General features: G+C 40.7%; 1 protein-coding gene across 3 annotated transcripts in view; it reads right to left on the minus strand.

The window, feature by feature from the left end:
- Positions 1-17,519, minus strand: part of LOC115192158 (serine/threonine-protein kinase TAO2) — a 54,696-nt gene extending 37,177 nt beyond the window's left edge. For 2 of the 3 annotated variants that reach the window (XM_029750356.1, XM_029750354.1), the window contains exons 1-6: positions 17,014-17,519; positions 1,598-1,738; positions 1,385-1,456; positions 1,064-1,165; positions 938-983; positions 708-804 (exon numbers count right to left, since the gene is read on the minus strand). In XM_029750356.1, coding sequence (XP_029606216.1) covers positions 708-804; positions 938-983; positions 1,064-1,165; positions 1,385-1,456; positions 1,598-1,729 — 449 coding nt within the window. In that variant the 5' untranslated portion in view covers positions 1,730-1,738; positions 17,014-17,519. The remainder of the gene's footprint in view (positions 1-707; positions 805-937; positions 984-1,063; positions 1,166-1,384; positions 1,457-1,597; positions 1,739-17,013) is intronic. The other variant, XM_029750355.1, reaches the window with a different exon arrangement.
- Positions 17,520-17,775: the final 256 nt, after the last annotated feature.

Genomic DNA, 17,775 nt, shown 5'->3' on the forward strand with positions numbered 1-17,775 from the left:
TCATGTTCAATCAATTGAGTTTTATTTTGCTACTTTTAGGCTACCGTTTATAACTCGTCTCAATATATTATGTGCGTAATGTGCCAAATCTGGGATTCTTTTGCATTTTTATTGGGTAAGTGTTAGAGTAAACTGCCTCAATATTTGCAGCCGTAGGTGGTAATCTCTTTCTCTGCGTCAGTATTGTGAAATAATTTGAACGTTAAGGAAATATTTGAATGGAGAAAGCTGTTCCCGAGAGCAGCGCTCCTTTTCTTTCGATCCTATTAGTGACGACACATGCTCCAATGACACACTTGTAGTGGTGTTTTGGAAAAACTCACGTTACATCTTCGGCCGTTGTAGGAAAGATCCATAGTTGAAACACTTGTAAGCCTAAGTTCCATCGCTATCGGGAAAATGAGCCCAGGCTATTAAGGCCACAATGGAATGATTATCCAACAATGGAATGGTTATTGAAATGGCACCTGAGTAAAATCCCTGAGACGTTACTGAGATATTGTAGAACCAATGATGACAGACTAGACTGAAAGACATAGCATTGAAAACAGAACTGGAATCGAACAGCCAGAATTGCTCTAAGACAGTGCACAGTGACAGCATATGGACAACACAGTAGCATGGACAAGAGGTAGTAGTAGTTGTTTGACTAAGTCGCTTTGGATAAAAGTGTCTGCTAAAATGGCATATATTTTTTATAATATTACCTATGGATCATGTTGTGGGAGTGAAGATAGGCCAAGCCCAGTAGTGCACCATGGGTAATAGCAGCTATTTCCACCTCCTGTAGTGGCTTCTTGTGAACTACACACACAGACACAGAGAGAGTAAGAAAGAGGGAGAGAGAGTCTAGTTATATACAAAGCTTCAAAAACATGCTCAATGCCCTTAAACATGACTCAAAATAATCCCTGCAGTTGTTCTCTGGTGTACTAACCTTCTAGAAGATCGGAGGCTGAGCCTAAACAGTACTCCATCACCAGCTGAGGGAGAGAGGGGGGGGACAGATTATTAGTAGACACTCAAATAGTGTACTGGGGACACGCACACTGCTAATACCGACCCATGCCGTGTGTTCTCTGAGGTAGCATCCTCTGTACTCGATGGTGTTGGGATGACGGAGCTTCTGGAGGAACTTCACCTCCTTGATAATATCCTGCCATTTCTGAGGAGAACGAGAGAGAGCAGGGGTTAATACCAAACATCAGGCCACAGGGAATCATGGAAAATGGACAAAAAAAAAGTAGATTGTTTAGGGACAATTCTAAGCCATTCTTGAAAAGCCCATGTAAGGGTCCTGAGTGTGCAGGCTTTTGTTCCGGCCAAGCACGAACACATCCGTTTCTATTCGTCAACTTAAGTGCGCACGCGCGGGTTGGCTCACCTCGTTGGACTGCTTGCCGGTGTAGGACATCTTCTTGATGGCCACCACCTCGTTGTTGCGCACATCTCGGGCCTGTCGGACACAGCATCGAGAAGGACAGACATTCATACAAACGCTCAAAAAACCTTGTTACACACTTTGATAAGGAGAGCAAACACACACACTTTTTTAATCAAAACTCTCCCCTCCCCCTAATATAAAAGGTTCCCTTACGAAGTAGACTGCCCCGAAACTGCCATGGCCAATCTCTCGGAGGTCAGCGAAAAGCTTCTCGGGGTCATCTCTGTAGAAGAGCTCAGCCACATCCGGGTCCTTTAGATTGCCCGCCCGCACACTCGAGGGCATAGCCAGGGCCTGGTGGACAGAAAGAGAAAATTAGGAGGGAATAAACTTTTTTTTTAAAAGGGGGGGCAGGAGAAAGGTGGATATGGTGGGAAAAGAAAGTGAGAAGGACAGAACAGAGTGGAAGAGAAAATGCGAGGGACAAGGATTGAGAGAGAAGAAGGGTAGGGGAATAGACGAGGTAGAAAGAGAAAGAGGAGTAAAGAAGGGTATAGAGATAGAAGGGCTGAGAACAAGTGCGGAGAGGGGAGAGGAACCGAAAGAGAGGGAGGTTAGTTCTCACAAAGTGCACTTAATAACAAATCCATGTTAAAAATGTATAACTCGTCTCAACCTCGGCAGAGAGTGCTAGCGTACATATCATGGCGATGGATACACAAACTTTCACTACAGCTTGCATGGCATGTGCACACACACACACACACACACACACACACACACACACACACCAGTCCCTCTGTCTAACTGTAAATCAAAGTGCTGTGAGGGCAGAGACATGGTTTACTCATAACTTAAGGTGCTACACGATTTTATTTTAATTTTTGCATTGTAATTTCAGAAAATGCCCATCATTTATCTGCAGTGATTGTGGAATGATAGTGTTTCACAGTATTACTTACATGCCAGTGTTGTGATTCACTGGGATATTCGCCTATTGATTTCTCCCACTGTTAAACTGGGAAAGCTGTTTTGACTTTGTGGCTGTGTTATATAGTGGAAGTCGCTCTCATTTCCTTGTTGCTAAAATTACACACTGCTCACTCAATTTCAGTTTCTGTGAGAAAACAAGCAATGAATAGTGTAGGGAATCATTGTACCATCTAAATCGCTAGAAACATATTTCCAATAGCAGAAAATATTGTTTTTACAGCTGTTTGAAGCTGGTGGACCAACACCGAAAGTCAAAGGCTCAAACCCAGAAAACACAGCCACAAATTCAGAACAGATGCCACTAAGGCGTGAGAAATCATTAGGCGATTATCACAGCCAATCACAACACTGACAGGTAAGTAATACTGTGAAACATTACACAATTACTGCAGATATATTATGGAAATTCTGAAATTACAATAAAAATCATGCGTTTGCTACCAATCAGCACGGACTGATCCTTTTCAATCAAACATAGTTGAACATCCACTTGACAGGTGTGGCATATCATGAAGCTGATTAAACAACATGATCATTACAGGTGCACCTTGTGCTGGGGAGAATAAAATGGCCACTCTAAAATGTGCAGTTGTGTCAAACACAATGCCACAGATGTCTCAATATTTGAGGGAGTGTGCAATTGGCATGGTGACTGCAGGAATGTCCAACAGAGCTGTTGCCAGAGAATTTAACATTAATTTCTCTACCACAAGCCGCCTCCAACGTCATTTTAGAGAAATAACAGTACGTCCAACTAGGGCTGTGGCGGTCATGATATTTAGTCAGCCGATGATTGTCAAGCAAATAACTGTTGGTCTCAGGGGAATTGACCGTTAATAAACACATTTAGCATCTCCTGGCTTTCACACATACCCTACAAGCCACTGATGCAGACCTTTGGAACATCTACAGTTTAGAAAGTCTAATAAATCCATGTAATAAAGCCTACACCTTCACAATAAATCAATTATTTATTTTAGACAGGTCTAAAGAAACGATATGAAGAAAATGTAGTCTATTTCAGAAGAACAGAAAAGCATACTCAGAGTTGTCCTTATGTTAGGTCCTGATCTGGCTATGCCAAACTGCTGTGGGTTACACTAGCTCAAGATTTGCTTAAAGTGGCATTTTATAGTAGTGATGCACCGATATGACATTTTTGGCCGATACCGATATCCAATATTTTCCTTGCCAAAAAAACGCTAGCGATATTTAACATTTTAACGGCCTTTTAAGCATTCTAGTGCAGTTAAATAGTTAACGCACACACACATGGACGCAGCGGTATAAGGCACTGCATCTCAGTGCAAGAGGCGTTACTACAGTCCCTGGTTTGAATCCAGGCTGTATCACATCCGGCCGTGATTGGGAGTCCCATAGGGTGGCGCACAATTGGCCCAGCGTCGTCTGGGTTTGGCCGGGGTAGGCCGTCACTGCAAATAAGAATTTGTTCTTAACTGACTTACCTAGTTAAATAAAGGTCACACACACACACCACACTGACAAAAAGTGTTTTTGTTGGCATTTACGTATGTCCCCAATACCAGTAAAACAGAATCAAAACGTATTTCTTTCACTTATTTGCTGTGCTGTTTCATTGTTCATTTGTTCAGTCGTTTCATTCTCAACCAGGATTTCTATGGAACGCCGTTTGGGTCTTTACGTGTCAAAAAATATACTATTTAACAAATTCCACATGTGAAATAAGTTTGTTGACCAACCAGGACCTGAATAGGACCGCACGTCACATAATTTAATGCGTTCATAATTTTTTTGCGTAGTTATTACACAATCACTCATATTTCATATGTCACAACGATTCATATGCTATGATGCTGGTAAAGTTGTCTCGCATACCTACAGTGCCATCATAAAAAAAAGCTAGCTAGCTCATGGATGCAAACAATTTTCTTCCCCAAAAACATAGCAAAACGACAATCTGTTTCAGTAGTTATAGTTAGCTAGCTAACTATATAGCTAGGTGTCATCTGAAATAACCATAATTTATAAGACAGTTCTTATTTGATTAATGGTGGTCGGACCCATCTATGTGAAGCTAGCCGCAATAAGGATTAGCCACAATAGTGGACTTTGCGGTTAGCCTTTAAAAAAAATAACAAAAAAGGCATAATTATACTATTTGTATTCATTTGCATCTGTCAATGACATACTTTTATTTTGAAAGCAAACTGCAAATGCCACTATTGTGCCTAATCCTTATTGTGGCAATCTTCACAACACATAACCTGGTCCGGTTGAGCCTCACTAGGCAGATGAAGTTAGTTGGCTGCTTATAACGTTAGCTTTGGGCAACAAGGTTAAGTAGCTGGCTAGTTATTTCATTTTCATGAACTGAAGTACAATTTCAATAGGCAAACAACAAGTGGCAACCTGGCTAATACTTACTCACAAGGATTCCTAAATCATTGCTAAGAATAATGAAAATGACTGCAGTTTCTACTGGTCATTGTTTTCAGGCTGGTTGTATTGGTGCTAGCTAGGTACCAAGCTAAAGCTTGCTACTCCAGAAGTAGCGTCATTACGTCATGTACCTTCGTTATATAGGTATACACGTCAGTTAAACAAAGAAATAGGCACACCTATATGCTTAATTTAGATTTATTAATGTGGTAACTTTGGTTGCTCTACGTTTTGATTTTTAATACATGGTAAGGCTGCTTGATGCGACTAACGATGATTTGAAAAAAGTCGCTTGAAAAGCATGAGCTCTGCTTTGTTTTTTTGTGCAGGCTATACACCCACACACACTTCAGTCTCATTCACAATTTGACAAGAACTTGATAATGCTTCAAATTTCCTGGCGGCAGTGGCCATTGTGCCCTTGGCCCGGAGTGCTGCGTTGTGCCCTTCTCCATGAGTGCTGCGCTCTCCGAAGAACCTCTCACTCACATTGCTCTCCATCACGTGATCATGTCTTTCTCATAGACTACAAGTGAAGACTGACACATCGAATACACAACTGCGTGCGTCCTTATCTAATTCCGAGGTGCATATTGAAGATACTGGAAGAACTGTCCACATTTACTTTTCATCAATCAACAAGATGAGTAGGCCTAACGAACAGCACTAGACTATGTCAATCTACTATCCTCCACAGTACAAAAGACCTATTCTATTCTGTGCAAGAAATAAAAATATTCCAAACATAGTCTTGTACAGTTGTGGGATGCAATAGATCTCAAATTAATATAACCACTAGAAGGGTTGTAAAGGGTCGGAAGATTTCCAGGAAATTTTCCATGGGAAGTTAAGCCCGGGAATTTGGGGAATGTTGCTTAAATTCATCAAAAAAGTTAGCTTATAACGGTGAACCTTTTTTGAGGGATACACAAGGCAATTCTAGATCTTGTGGCATATTTTGTTTAACCTTTTTGAGATAGGGGGCATTATTGAGAATTTTGGAAAAAATATGTGCCCATTTTTAACTGCCTCCTACACCAACTCAGAAGCTAGAATATGCATATTATTGTTCAGGTTTGGATAGAAAACACTCTGAATTTTCTAAAACTGTTTGAATGGTGTCTGTGAGTATAACAGAACTCCTATGGCAGGCAAAAACCTGACAAGGTTTCAAGCAGGAAGTACCCTGTCTGACAAGGAGTCGTGCGTCTTGCATCTGTTTATTGAAAAGTAAGGATCTTAGCTGTAACGTGACAATTCCCAGGGCTCCGATAGGCTCTCAGAACCCGGGAAATAACTGAAGGTTGACGAGGGAGCCTCAGGCTGAAACACATTATCGGCTTTGGCAAGTGGCGGCTCAGAGGACCTTTGAATGAGGCGCGTGCACGATTCGCTCCAGAGGAGAAATTTAATTCGGCTGTTTAGGCTCAATGCATATTCCCGGTCGGAATATTATCACTTATCTACGAGATAAATGGCATAAAAATTGGTTTTAAACAGCGGTTGACATGCTTTGAAGTACGGTAATGGAATATTTAGACATTTTTGTCACGCCAATGCGCCATGCGCGACACCGTGATGAAGCATTCTGATAGTGTCTAGAACTCACGAACAAAACGTCGCTGTTTGGATATAACGATGGATTATTTGGGACCAAACCAACATTTGTTATTGAAGTAGAAGTCCTGGCAGTGTATTCTGACGAAGAACAAGCAAGGTAAGAACATTTTTCTTATAGGAAATGTGATTTTGGTGGAGGCTGACCTGGGTGGGTATCTAAATAGCTAGCCCTGTGATGCCGGGCTATGTACTTAGATTATTGCAAAATGTGCTTCATCCGAAAAGCTATTTTAAAATCGGACATATCGAGTGCATAGAGGAGTAATGTATCTATAATTCTTAAAATAATTGTTATGCTTTTTGTGAACGTTTATCGTGAGTAATTTAGCAAACTGTTAGTAAATTCCCCGGAAGTTTGCGGGGGTTATGCTTTTTCTGAACGTCACATGCTAATGTAAAAAGCTGTTTTTTGATATAAATATGAACTTGATTGAACAGACATGCATGTATTGTATAACACAATGTCCTAGGTGTGTCATCTGATGAAGATCATAAAAGGTTAGTGCTGCATTTAGCTGTGGTTTGGGTTTATGTGACATGATATGCTAGCTTGAAAAATGGGTGTCTGATTATTTCTGGCTGGGCACTCTGCTGACATAATCTAATGTTTTGCTTTCGTTGTAAAGCCTTTTTGAAATCGGACAGTGGGGTTAGATTAACGAGATTCTTGTCTTTAAATAGCTGTAAAATAGTCATATGTTTGAGAAATTGAAGTAATAGTATTTCTAACGATTCAAAAATCACGCCACTGGATTTCAGTGGCTGTTACGTAGGTGGGAGTTCGTCCCACATGCGCCAGAGAGGTTAAACTATCCCCAATTCAATGGAATTGCAACCCTCTGCATGCACAGTGCATTCTTCCATCACATGTGCAGCTGATTCTCAAGATCTTGCACACTAATGAGATGCTATTGAGCCCACACTACTACAGTCTGAGACAAGGACTGCATGCTTTCTGGTATGTTTTGATTACAATACTGGGTGGGGTGAATATATTTTATATGACATACATGATTTTTTGTTAACTAGTAAATAGTAGCCTACAGAAAAGTGTGTTTAAATAATTTATAACTAGTTAACAATTTCTGATCGTTTTTGCTACCATGTGGATTTTAGCTTGCTTGAGACTGCTAACTGAGTAGTGTTAATTAAACTGTTTCCATACATGTTTCATTTTAAACATTTATCTTACAAAGCAGTTGTTTAATCTAACTGCTTAACCAATTATCTGTACATGGAATTGTATTTTGTTTTTAACTCATTTTTCTAATCTTTACAGGAAAATGCCACAGGCACTATCTGATGTGTGGAGATATTTCACTGCAGCTAATGTAGAAGGAAAAGCTGTATACATTTGCAAATACTGTGCCAAATCATATGTGAAGAATGCAACAAAGATGCAGAATCATCTGGCCAAGTGCATAAAGTTCCCTCAGCGCTCACAACAAGCAACCTCTGACAAAAGTCCATCTACTTTATTCGATGTGAAAATGATGAATCAGACACCTTATCGATAGCAACAGCTCATGGTCCTCCTGGAATCAGAAGTTTTTTTGACTCAACGGAGGAAAGTAGTCAGCGAAATGATGGTCTTGCTCGAACTGTGTATGCAACTGGTTCCCCTCTGATGCTCACAGGCAATGTGTATTGGAAGAGATTTCTGAATGTTCTTCGCCCAGCATACACCCCTCCAACCAGACATGCTTTATCTACTCATTTGCTGGGTGCAGAGTTCAACAGAGTTCAAGTGAAGGTCAAGCAAATCATAGAGAAAGCAGACTGTATTACAATCATCTCTGACAGGTGGTCAAATGTTCGTGGGCAAGGAATAACTACATCATCTCCACCCCTCAACCAGTATTCCACAAGAGCACAGACACAAGGGACAACAGACACACCGGTCTTTACATTGCAGATGAGCTCAAGGCAGTCAATGACCTTGGACCAAAGAAGGTATTTGCACTGGGGACAGACAATGCTGTGAACATGAAGCCTGCTTGGTCTAAAGTGGAGGATTCCTAACCTCACATCACACCCATTGGCTGTGCTGCTAATGCATTGAATCTGCTCCTCAAGGACATCATGGCACTGAAAACAATGGATATACTCTACAAGAGAGCCAGGGAAATGGTTAGGTATGTGAAGGGTCATCAAGTTATAGCAGCAATCCACCTCACCAAGCAAAGTGAGAAGAATAAAAGCACAACGTTGAAGCTGCCCAGCAACACCCGTTGGGGGTGGTGTTGTCATCATGTTTGACAGTCTCTCCAAGAAAATGGCCATATCACAGTCTGCCGATATGGACAGCCAAATCAAGAGGATCCTCCTGGATTATATATTTTGGGAGAGAGTGGTAAGCAGCCTGAAACCTATAGCAGTAGCCATTGCACAGATTGAGGGAGACAATGCCATCCTGTCTGATGCTCAGACTCTGCTTGCAGATGTAAGAGAAAAAATCCGTACTGCCCTGCCCACTTCACTGTTGCTCCAAGCAGAGCAAACTGCAGTTCTGAAATACATCAAAAGGCGTGAAGACTTCTGCCTGAAGCCCCACACATACCGCAGCGTACATGTTGGGCCCCAGGTATGCTGGCAAGAGCATCCTGTCTAGTGCAGAGATCAACAAGGCCTATGGTGTCATCACTACCGTGTCTCACCACCTTGGCCTGGATGAGGGCAAGGTTCTTGGCAGTCTGGCGAAGTACACTTCCAAGCAAGGGCTTTGGGATGGAGATGCAATATGGCAGTTGTGCCAACTTCTCATCAGCCACCTGGTTGAAGGGACTTTGTGGATCTGAGGCTCTTTCCCCCTCCAAATCCCACCATCATCAGCCACCTCAGAATGCAACTGGTCCTTTTTTGGGAACACACACACACACCAAAGCACGCAACAGGCTGACCAATACAAGGGCTGAAAAATTGGTGGCCACCTGGGCAAATTTGAGGCTTTTTGGGCCTGACAACAAGCCATCCTCAACAAGGTTGGAAAGTGACAGTGAAGATGAGGACTCAGTCTGATGTTCAAGAGGTGGACATTGAGGAGGTACAGGGAGAAAACATGGAAGCCTGAGAGGAAGACAACCAAAGCTTTAGTTTCTAGACTACCATTTTACAGATGCTGAAAACGTTTTTGGGAGATGCGATGGATCATTGGGGATCATTCAATATTCCCTTTTGTTGTTCAGTGAAATCATCCCGTGTAAAGAGTCAACTAATTTAATTAAACTTCAGTCGGTAGCTAAATTATTTTTTTAAATTATATTGGAAGGATTTAATCATTTGCAAATATGTCTACTTATGATAAGGTAAAAGGTTTGTGTTTGTCTCCATATGATATGTCCAATGCAAAAAACATCTAAATTTAAATGGTATTAATTTCAATTTGCCTATTTTTCCATTAATTCCCATATATTCCCGTTAAAGTTACCACTTCTGAATATTCCCCAAAATGTGCAACCCTAACCACTAGCATCAAAAACCTTTACGCAATGTGGCTGACGCAACAGATCAGAACTTTTAGCTTAAAATGTTGATAGCCTAATAGTTTATTTCTTCACATTATAAGCACAGCAATGAGCACACGGGAGTAGGCTATAAGCACAAAATGTTCTATTAGCTGGAAAACCCCATAATCAAAAGTGCCGCAAATAAGATTATGCATGTAATGCTTTTATTATAAAAGGTGCATTTTTATGGTGAAAATTACCTACCCCAAACTTGAAACTCACGCGCTGCTTATGCGAGTTAGGCTCTACACCCCTTGTAAAGCAGATACATTTTCTTAATTTAAAGAAGTTATTGGCCAATACAGTTATGACACAAACCTCAACAAAACATAGGCCTATGATTCGAAAAAGTCGCACAAAAAAAAGGCATTGATATAATTCAAAAATGATAGGCTAATATTGTCACCCATCAGCCTATTGTTGATTTAATCTTGTCTTTACATATGCCAAATAATAATAAATAAATTAAATAAATATATATAGTTGAAGTCAGAAGTTTACATAGACTTAGATTGGAGTCATTAAAACCTGTTTTTCAACCACTCCACAAATTTCTTGTTCACAAACTATAGTTTTGGCAAGTCAGTTAGGACATCTACTTTGTGCATAAGACAAGTCATTTTTCCAACAATTGTTTACAGAGATTAATTCACTATCACAATTCCAGTGGGTAAAAATGTTACATACACCAAGTTGACCGTGCCTTTAAAAAGCTTGGAAAATTGCAGAAAATGTCAAGACTTTAGAAGCTTCCGATAGGCTAATTGACATCATTTGAGTCAATTGACATCGTTTGAGTCAATTGGAGGTCTATCTGTGGATGTATTTCAAGGCCTTCCTTCAAACTCAGTGCCTCTTTGCTTGACATCATGGGAAAATCAAAAGAAACCAACCAAGACCTCAGACAAAACACCTAAAGGTACCACATTCATCTGTACAAACAACAGTTCACAAGTATAAACACCATACACCATGGGACCACGCAGCCGTCATACCGCTCAGGAAGGAGACGCATTCTGTTTCCTAGAGATGAACGTACTTTTGTGCAAAAAGTGCAAATCAATCCCAGAACAGCAGCAAAGGACCTTGTGAAGATGCTGGAAGACACAGGTACAAAAGTATCTATATCCACAGTAAAACGAGTCCTATATTGACATAACCTGAAAGGCCGCTCAGCAAGGAAGAAGTCACTGCTCCAAAACCGCCATAAAAAAGCCAGACTACGGTTTGCAACTGCACATGGGGACAAAGATCGTACTTTTTTGAGAAATGTCCTCTGGTCTGATGAAACAAAAATAGAACTGTTTGGCCATAATGACCATCGTTATGTTTGGAGGAAAAAGGGGGAGGCTTGCAAGCCGAAGAACACCATCCCAACCGTGAAGCACGGGGGTGGCAGCATCATATTGTCGGGGTGCTTTGCTGCAGGAGGGACTGGTGCACTTCACAAAATAAATGGCATCATGAGGATGGAAAATTATGTGGATATATTGAAGCAACATCTCAAGACATCAGTCAGAAGGTTAAAGCTTGGTCGCAAATGGGTCTTCCAAATGGACAATGACGCCTAGCATACTTCTAAATTTGTGGCAAAATGGCTTAACGACAACAAAGTCAAGGTATTGGAGTGGCCATCACAAAGCCCTGACCTCAATCCTATAGAAAATGACTGACATTTCAAATTCTTAAAATAAAGCAGTGATCCTAACTGGCCTAAGACAGGGAATTCTTACTAGGATTAAATGTCAGGAATTGTGAAAAACTGAGGTTAAATGTATTTGGCTGAGGTATGTAAACTTCTGACTTCAACTGTGTGTGTATATGTATATATGTGTGTGTGTGTGTGTGTGTGTGTGTGTAATTTGTTTTGAATTAGAATGGCCCATTGTCACACACGTCATCTATGCACCTAAATAGCGAATGGAGGACACTTTTCCCGTGGTTCATTTTCATGCCAGCCAGGTAGGCTAGACTCTTGTTGTAAAGATAAGCAATGTGCTTAATATTAGGAAAGTTCAGAAACAAATATAGTATGCCTAGCCTATAGAAAGCTGATAGGATCCTCTTTTTAAGAGAGGCCACTCTTTCCTCGCACAATTGCATAGCCTATAGAAATGTTGAGCAACATGAGCTCATGGACTCCCATGAAATATTTCATTAGATTTCTGAATACAGTTGCATTGACACCAGAGTGATTAGAGGGACGATAGAGTGCTGATTTACAGGCAGTTAGCAAGTTTGGTAGGCTACTAATGACCAGCCACAGAATCAGAGCTTGTAGAAGCCTAATTACCGTGACTGAATGGTCACGTGGTATTTGATTACCTTCATGACTCGTGACCGCCGGTGAGGCGATAATACGGTAACCGTAACAGGCCTACGTCCAACCGGCCTCACAACCGCAGACCATGTGTAACCCCGCCAGCCCAGGACCTCCACATCCGGCTTCTTCACCTGCAGTCTCATCTGAGGTCAGGAACCTGGACTGATGTAATAAATGATGATAATGTAATAAAGCCCTTGTGGGGAAAAACTCATTCTGATTGGCTGGGCCTATACCCTTCCAGGCCCCCCCTGGGCAGTGGTGCAGCCATGTCACGTGAAATCCATAGATGGCCTAATTTATTTTAAATAGACTGACGTTCTTCTATGAACTGTAACTCTGTAAAATCTTTGAAATGGTTGTATGTTGCGTTTAAATTGTTCGGTATATTTTATAATTTCGTAATTTTTATTTTATAAAAATGACATTCCCCCCGCCTGTGTTAAATCTTCAATTATCTAAAAACTTGTGAACTCAAATTTTCATATTCGCATGTTGTAGCTTAGACCCTATTTTAAATCATCTGAGTTTTTTGTGCCCACAATCGGTTGAGACACAGCGTGCTCTTGAATACAAGGTGGATGTCATGTTATGACTGAAAAATGTACTAAAAATGGGAATAAAAAAGAAATGTCAACTTTCAAAAATGGTACAACAAAAATGGTTGGAGGTTCACAGAGAATTTTGACTTGAAATGGAATCTCTGTCATTTGAAATTATACAGTCAATCCTCCATAGGAAACATATTGAAAAACACAGAAATATAGACAAACGGAATCTCAAAATCAACTGTTCAGAGGAGATTGCGTGAATCAGGTCTTCATGGTCAAATTGCTGCAAAGAACCACTACTAAAGGACACCAATAATAAGAAGAGACTTGCTTGGGCCAAGAAACACGAGCAATGGACATTAGACCGGTGGAAATCTGTCCTTTGGTCTGATGAGTCCAAACTAGAGGTCGACCGATTTAAAATAGGGTCGATTTCAAGTTTTCATAAATCGGTAATCTGCCTTTTTGGACAGCGATTACATTGCAATCCACGAAAAAAACTGTGGCCGGCTGACCACCTGTTGCGTGAGTGCAGCGTCAAAAGGACCTTGTGGCTCCAAGGAGCCAAGGTAAATTTCTAGCTAGCATTAAACTTACCTTATAAAAAACAATCTTCACATAATCACTAGTTAACCTAGTAATATCACCAACCATGTGTAGTTAACTAGCTTGTCCTGTGTTGCATATAATCAATGCGGTGCCTGTTCATTTATCATCGAATCACAGCCAACTTCAACTTCGCCAAACGGGTGATTTATTAACAAAAGCGCATTGCTGAAAAAAACCACAATCTTTGCACAAATGTACCTAACCATAAACATCCATGCCTTTCTTAAATCAATACACAGAAGTATATATTTTTTTAACCTGCATATTTAGTTAAAAGAAATTCATGTTAGCAGGCAATATTAAACAGCACAGCGCTGTTTATGACTTCAAGCCTATCATCTCCCGAGATTAGGCTGGTAATACTAAAGTGCCTATAAGAACATCCAATAGTCAAAGGTATTTAAAAATACAAATGGTATAGAGAAAGTCGACGCGTCATATTTCCTATAATAACTACAACCTAAAACTCCTTAACTGGGAATATTGAAGAACTGGGAATATTGAACCACCAGCTTTCATATGTTCTCATGTTCTGAGCAAGGAACTTAAAAGTTAGCTTTTTTACATGACACTTTTACTTTCTTCTCCAACACTGTGTTTTTGCATTATTTAAACCAAATTGAACATGTTTCATTATTTAAATGAGACTAAATAGATTTTATGTATTATATTAAGTTAAAATAAGTGTTCATTCAGTATTGTTGTAATTGTCATTATTACAAACAAAATATATATAACTTAACTTAATATAATACATTAAATCTATTTAGTCTATTTAGCTTTTTTTGGTCCTCCAATAATTGGTATCGGTGTTGAAAAATCGTAATCGGTTGACCTCTATTCCAAACTTGAGATTTTTGGTTCCAACCGCTGTCTTTGTGAGACGCACAGTAGGTGAACAGATGATCTCCACATGTGTGGTTCCCACTGTGAAGCATGGAGGTGGTGGTGTGATGTTGCTTTGCTGGTGACAGTGTCAGTGATGTACTTAGAAATCTGCAGCGATACGCCATGCCTTCTGGTTTGCGCTTAGTGGGACTATCATTTGTTTTTCAACAGGACAAAGCCCTTACACAGCCTGGAGGTGTGTTGGGTCAATTTGACCAAGGAGAGTGATGGAGTACTGCATCAGATCACCCGGCCTCCACCCAATTGAGATGGTCTGGGATGAGTTGGACCGCAGAGTGAAGGAAAAGCAGCCAAAAAGTGCTCAGTATATGTGGGAACTCCTTCAAGACTGTTGGAAAAGCATTCCAGGTGAAGCTGGTTGAGAAAATGCCAAGAGTGTATGAAGCTGTCATTAAGGCAAAGGGTGGCTACTTTGAAGAATCTTAAATATATTATGATTTGTTTAACACTTTTTTGGTTACTACATGATTCCATGTGTTATTTCATAGTTTTGATGTCTTCACTATTATTATACAATGTAGAACACAGTAAAAATAAAAATCCTTGAATAAGTAGGTGTAAACTTGACTGGTACTGTATATTTTTTAAACAAATATTACAATAGTTTTACAACCATGATTGTAAGCTTTTTAAAATGACAGAAAACTCAACTGTTCATCTTGTCCAGTGATGAAGACATGGATGTCTCATGGTATGGTGGAGTATGCAAAATGGGTCAACTTTGAGCACCTTTATCTCCTGAATGTTTTGGCATTCAGGTCCAAAAAGTAACTTTCTGACCAAATCTTCCACAGGCAAACATGTATAGAAAGTTAAGTTTGAATCAAAAGGGATGCTGTCAAAAAGTGATTGACACCTATATTTTCCATTCATTCGAGATTGATATCTGACCTGCAGATATCTAATAGATTTGCAAATGGTGTGGAATATCATGACATGTAGCCTAACCACCGGACAAATTTAGATTTTGATGATGAACTATCCCGTTAAACAGCCAAGTCCCTATTTTCCTATTCAAACACTCGTCAAATGCCTCCTCCTTCCTTCAAAATAATAATTGATCTCACATGGTTGTATAGGTGCGAGCATGGCCTTCCACCTTCATGATATGTGAGATCAGTGATTAGCCTATTTCAAGGAATAAAGAAAGTAAGGATGCCTAAGTCTTTGTTGGTTTTGAGTGTGACCGCTGGAGAGAAAAGAGCAGAGCTAACGTAACCAGCTCCAGTGATTCAGTCTGGAGTGAATGCATCAAGACATCGCCTCAGGCCCCCCACTGGGCTTGGGATGCTCTCTTTAAAGCAAACCTTTAAAATAATGTGTGTGAGACAAGTGTTTGTGAGTGTGCAAGAGTGTGTGGAAAGGACATGCCATGTCTGTACATTACATGGACTGTATGGTCTTTATATAAATCCAGTGAACCAAACCCACCGCTTTAGAGTAAAATATTAAATATGCTACGCTCTGTTACACAATAACAGCCTATTGGTGCTCAATTCGAGACTCATGTTAGCGCAGAAGACCTACATCTTGTTCTAGTTAACTGCGATGTCATCCGTGGCTACACTGAGCATATCACCGATAGGTGTTGTCAAGTAATAAACACTAGGGAGATATTGAGCTGTTGTGAATTCATGGCCTATATTTTTGGTTTGAAATTGATCCAATTCTCCAACGTTACACTAATTTCCATTCCCTATTTTCCCCCATTTTGTTCTAGTATGTATTCACCCTTTTTACAGCGTGATGTGAATCATAGTAAAGTAGGTAGCTAGTAGCTAAACTGTGGGTAAATGAACGTGGGGGACTGTGCATTCAAATCTGCTCTAGCCATGTAGCTAGATGAACTAATTCTGGAAGAAAGGAATTGGGTCATGGAATGCTTGGCTACAATAAAGCCATAATGTGTCATTCACTTATTTCTATGGTGTCATGGCATGTAATGAGTCTTGAGTGACAGACGGGGTTCAAACCCGGGTCTCGCCCTAGGTTGAGGATGGGATGTATTTTCAACTAGGACCTAGGCTTGGCCTTGCCTCGCCATGCATTTAATTTGTATTTTTATTTAACTAGGCAAGCTAGTTAAGAATAAATTCTAATATACAATGAGTCTCACTCACTTTCAACTTTGTTAAACTACACGTGTACAAGTCAGTGTATTCTCAAATAAGTGTGGTCATTTAGATAACTATCTAGCTAGTTATCCATATTAGACAATGTCATAGTTAGGATGGTACTGTAATGAAACAGGCTGGGTGCAGGTCTCGAACCCTCGGCCTTCTAGCCCGAAGTCCAGCGCGCTATCGACTGTGCCCCAAAAGCATGCTCAAGCGGCAGGGTCGATATCCGCGCTTATAAACCCAGGGTCGTTACAATACATGATGTTTTGGGCACAAGCATGTCACTGTCAGTTGACTTAAGTTTAGCATGTTGGCTAATTAGCTATCCATGGATGTCTGCAAACACCATACAGTCGTTAGTTTAGCAACCTAGTTAGCTGTGCCTTGCCAGCAACGGCAGTTAACGTTAGCTGGTTAGCTAGCTAGCTGGCCAGTCAATTAATTTCAGTCAATTGATAAGTAACCTATTCTGATGCTAAATACACGCCAAGGCCAGAATCGCAAACTGGCTAAATAGCGCTAAGATGGACGGCTAACTAGCTAGCCATCATTGTTGACAATAAATTGCAACACTTACCACGGCTTGTTATGATCCCGCTCTAGCTACGAAAAAATATATATTCTCCAATACTAGTAACGTTACTGGTGGTCTCTTCAATGGGGCGTCTCAAATCGACGTACGATGCATTGTCATCGATTTCCTTCTCACATACATCCGACGATGAATTTGATTTGTTCTCAATGTCCTAGGCTGGGTATCGGTAGGGCTGAGCATAAGCTATCTCGCTTAGCTAGCTGTCTGACTGACTAGCTCCTTAATCCGTCCCGAACTGGTTAGCCACTAGCCAGTTAGCTTAGCTGGCTAACTACTAGCTAACGTTAGCTGTATACGGGGTGCGGCTGGTCTTCCACCTCACCTGCTCCCTTTCCTTTCATATCGTATTGTATCACTACATCCGTCTTTCCGTCAAGTCTCTACAATTTATAATATGCTTCTCCCCGTCAGTGTTATTCTATCACCCCCTTTTTTTGTTCAGAAAAAAACCAAGATGGCTGTGAGTGGGGCGGGAGCGGAAACCGGAAGTAAGGCGCATGGTTGTCAAATATTTGTATAACTAAATCTCATTGTTCTATCTGTGTGGGTGGCTTATTCTTATTCGTGTCCGTTTCCGGCGCACTAGACGCGGTAATGCGTACTGCTGCCTTTCTCAGGCTGGAGAGTGAAATATACACCCGTAGGTGCAGGCAGGTGGACTAAAGAAACCACAACAACTTGCCATTTCGCTCTGCCTGTTGTTTGTGCCCAAAATAGCTACAAGGAAAAATGTGGTTACACATT

This window comes from Salmo trutta, chromosome 4 (genome assembly GCF_901001165.1).
Source record: "Salmo trutta chromosome 4, fSalTru1.1, whole genome shotgun sequence".
Taxonomy (NCBI): Eukaryota; Metazoa; Chordata; class Actinopteri; order Salmoniformes; family Salmonidae; genus Salmo; species Salmo trutta.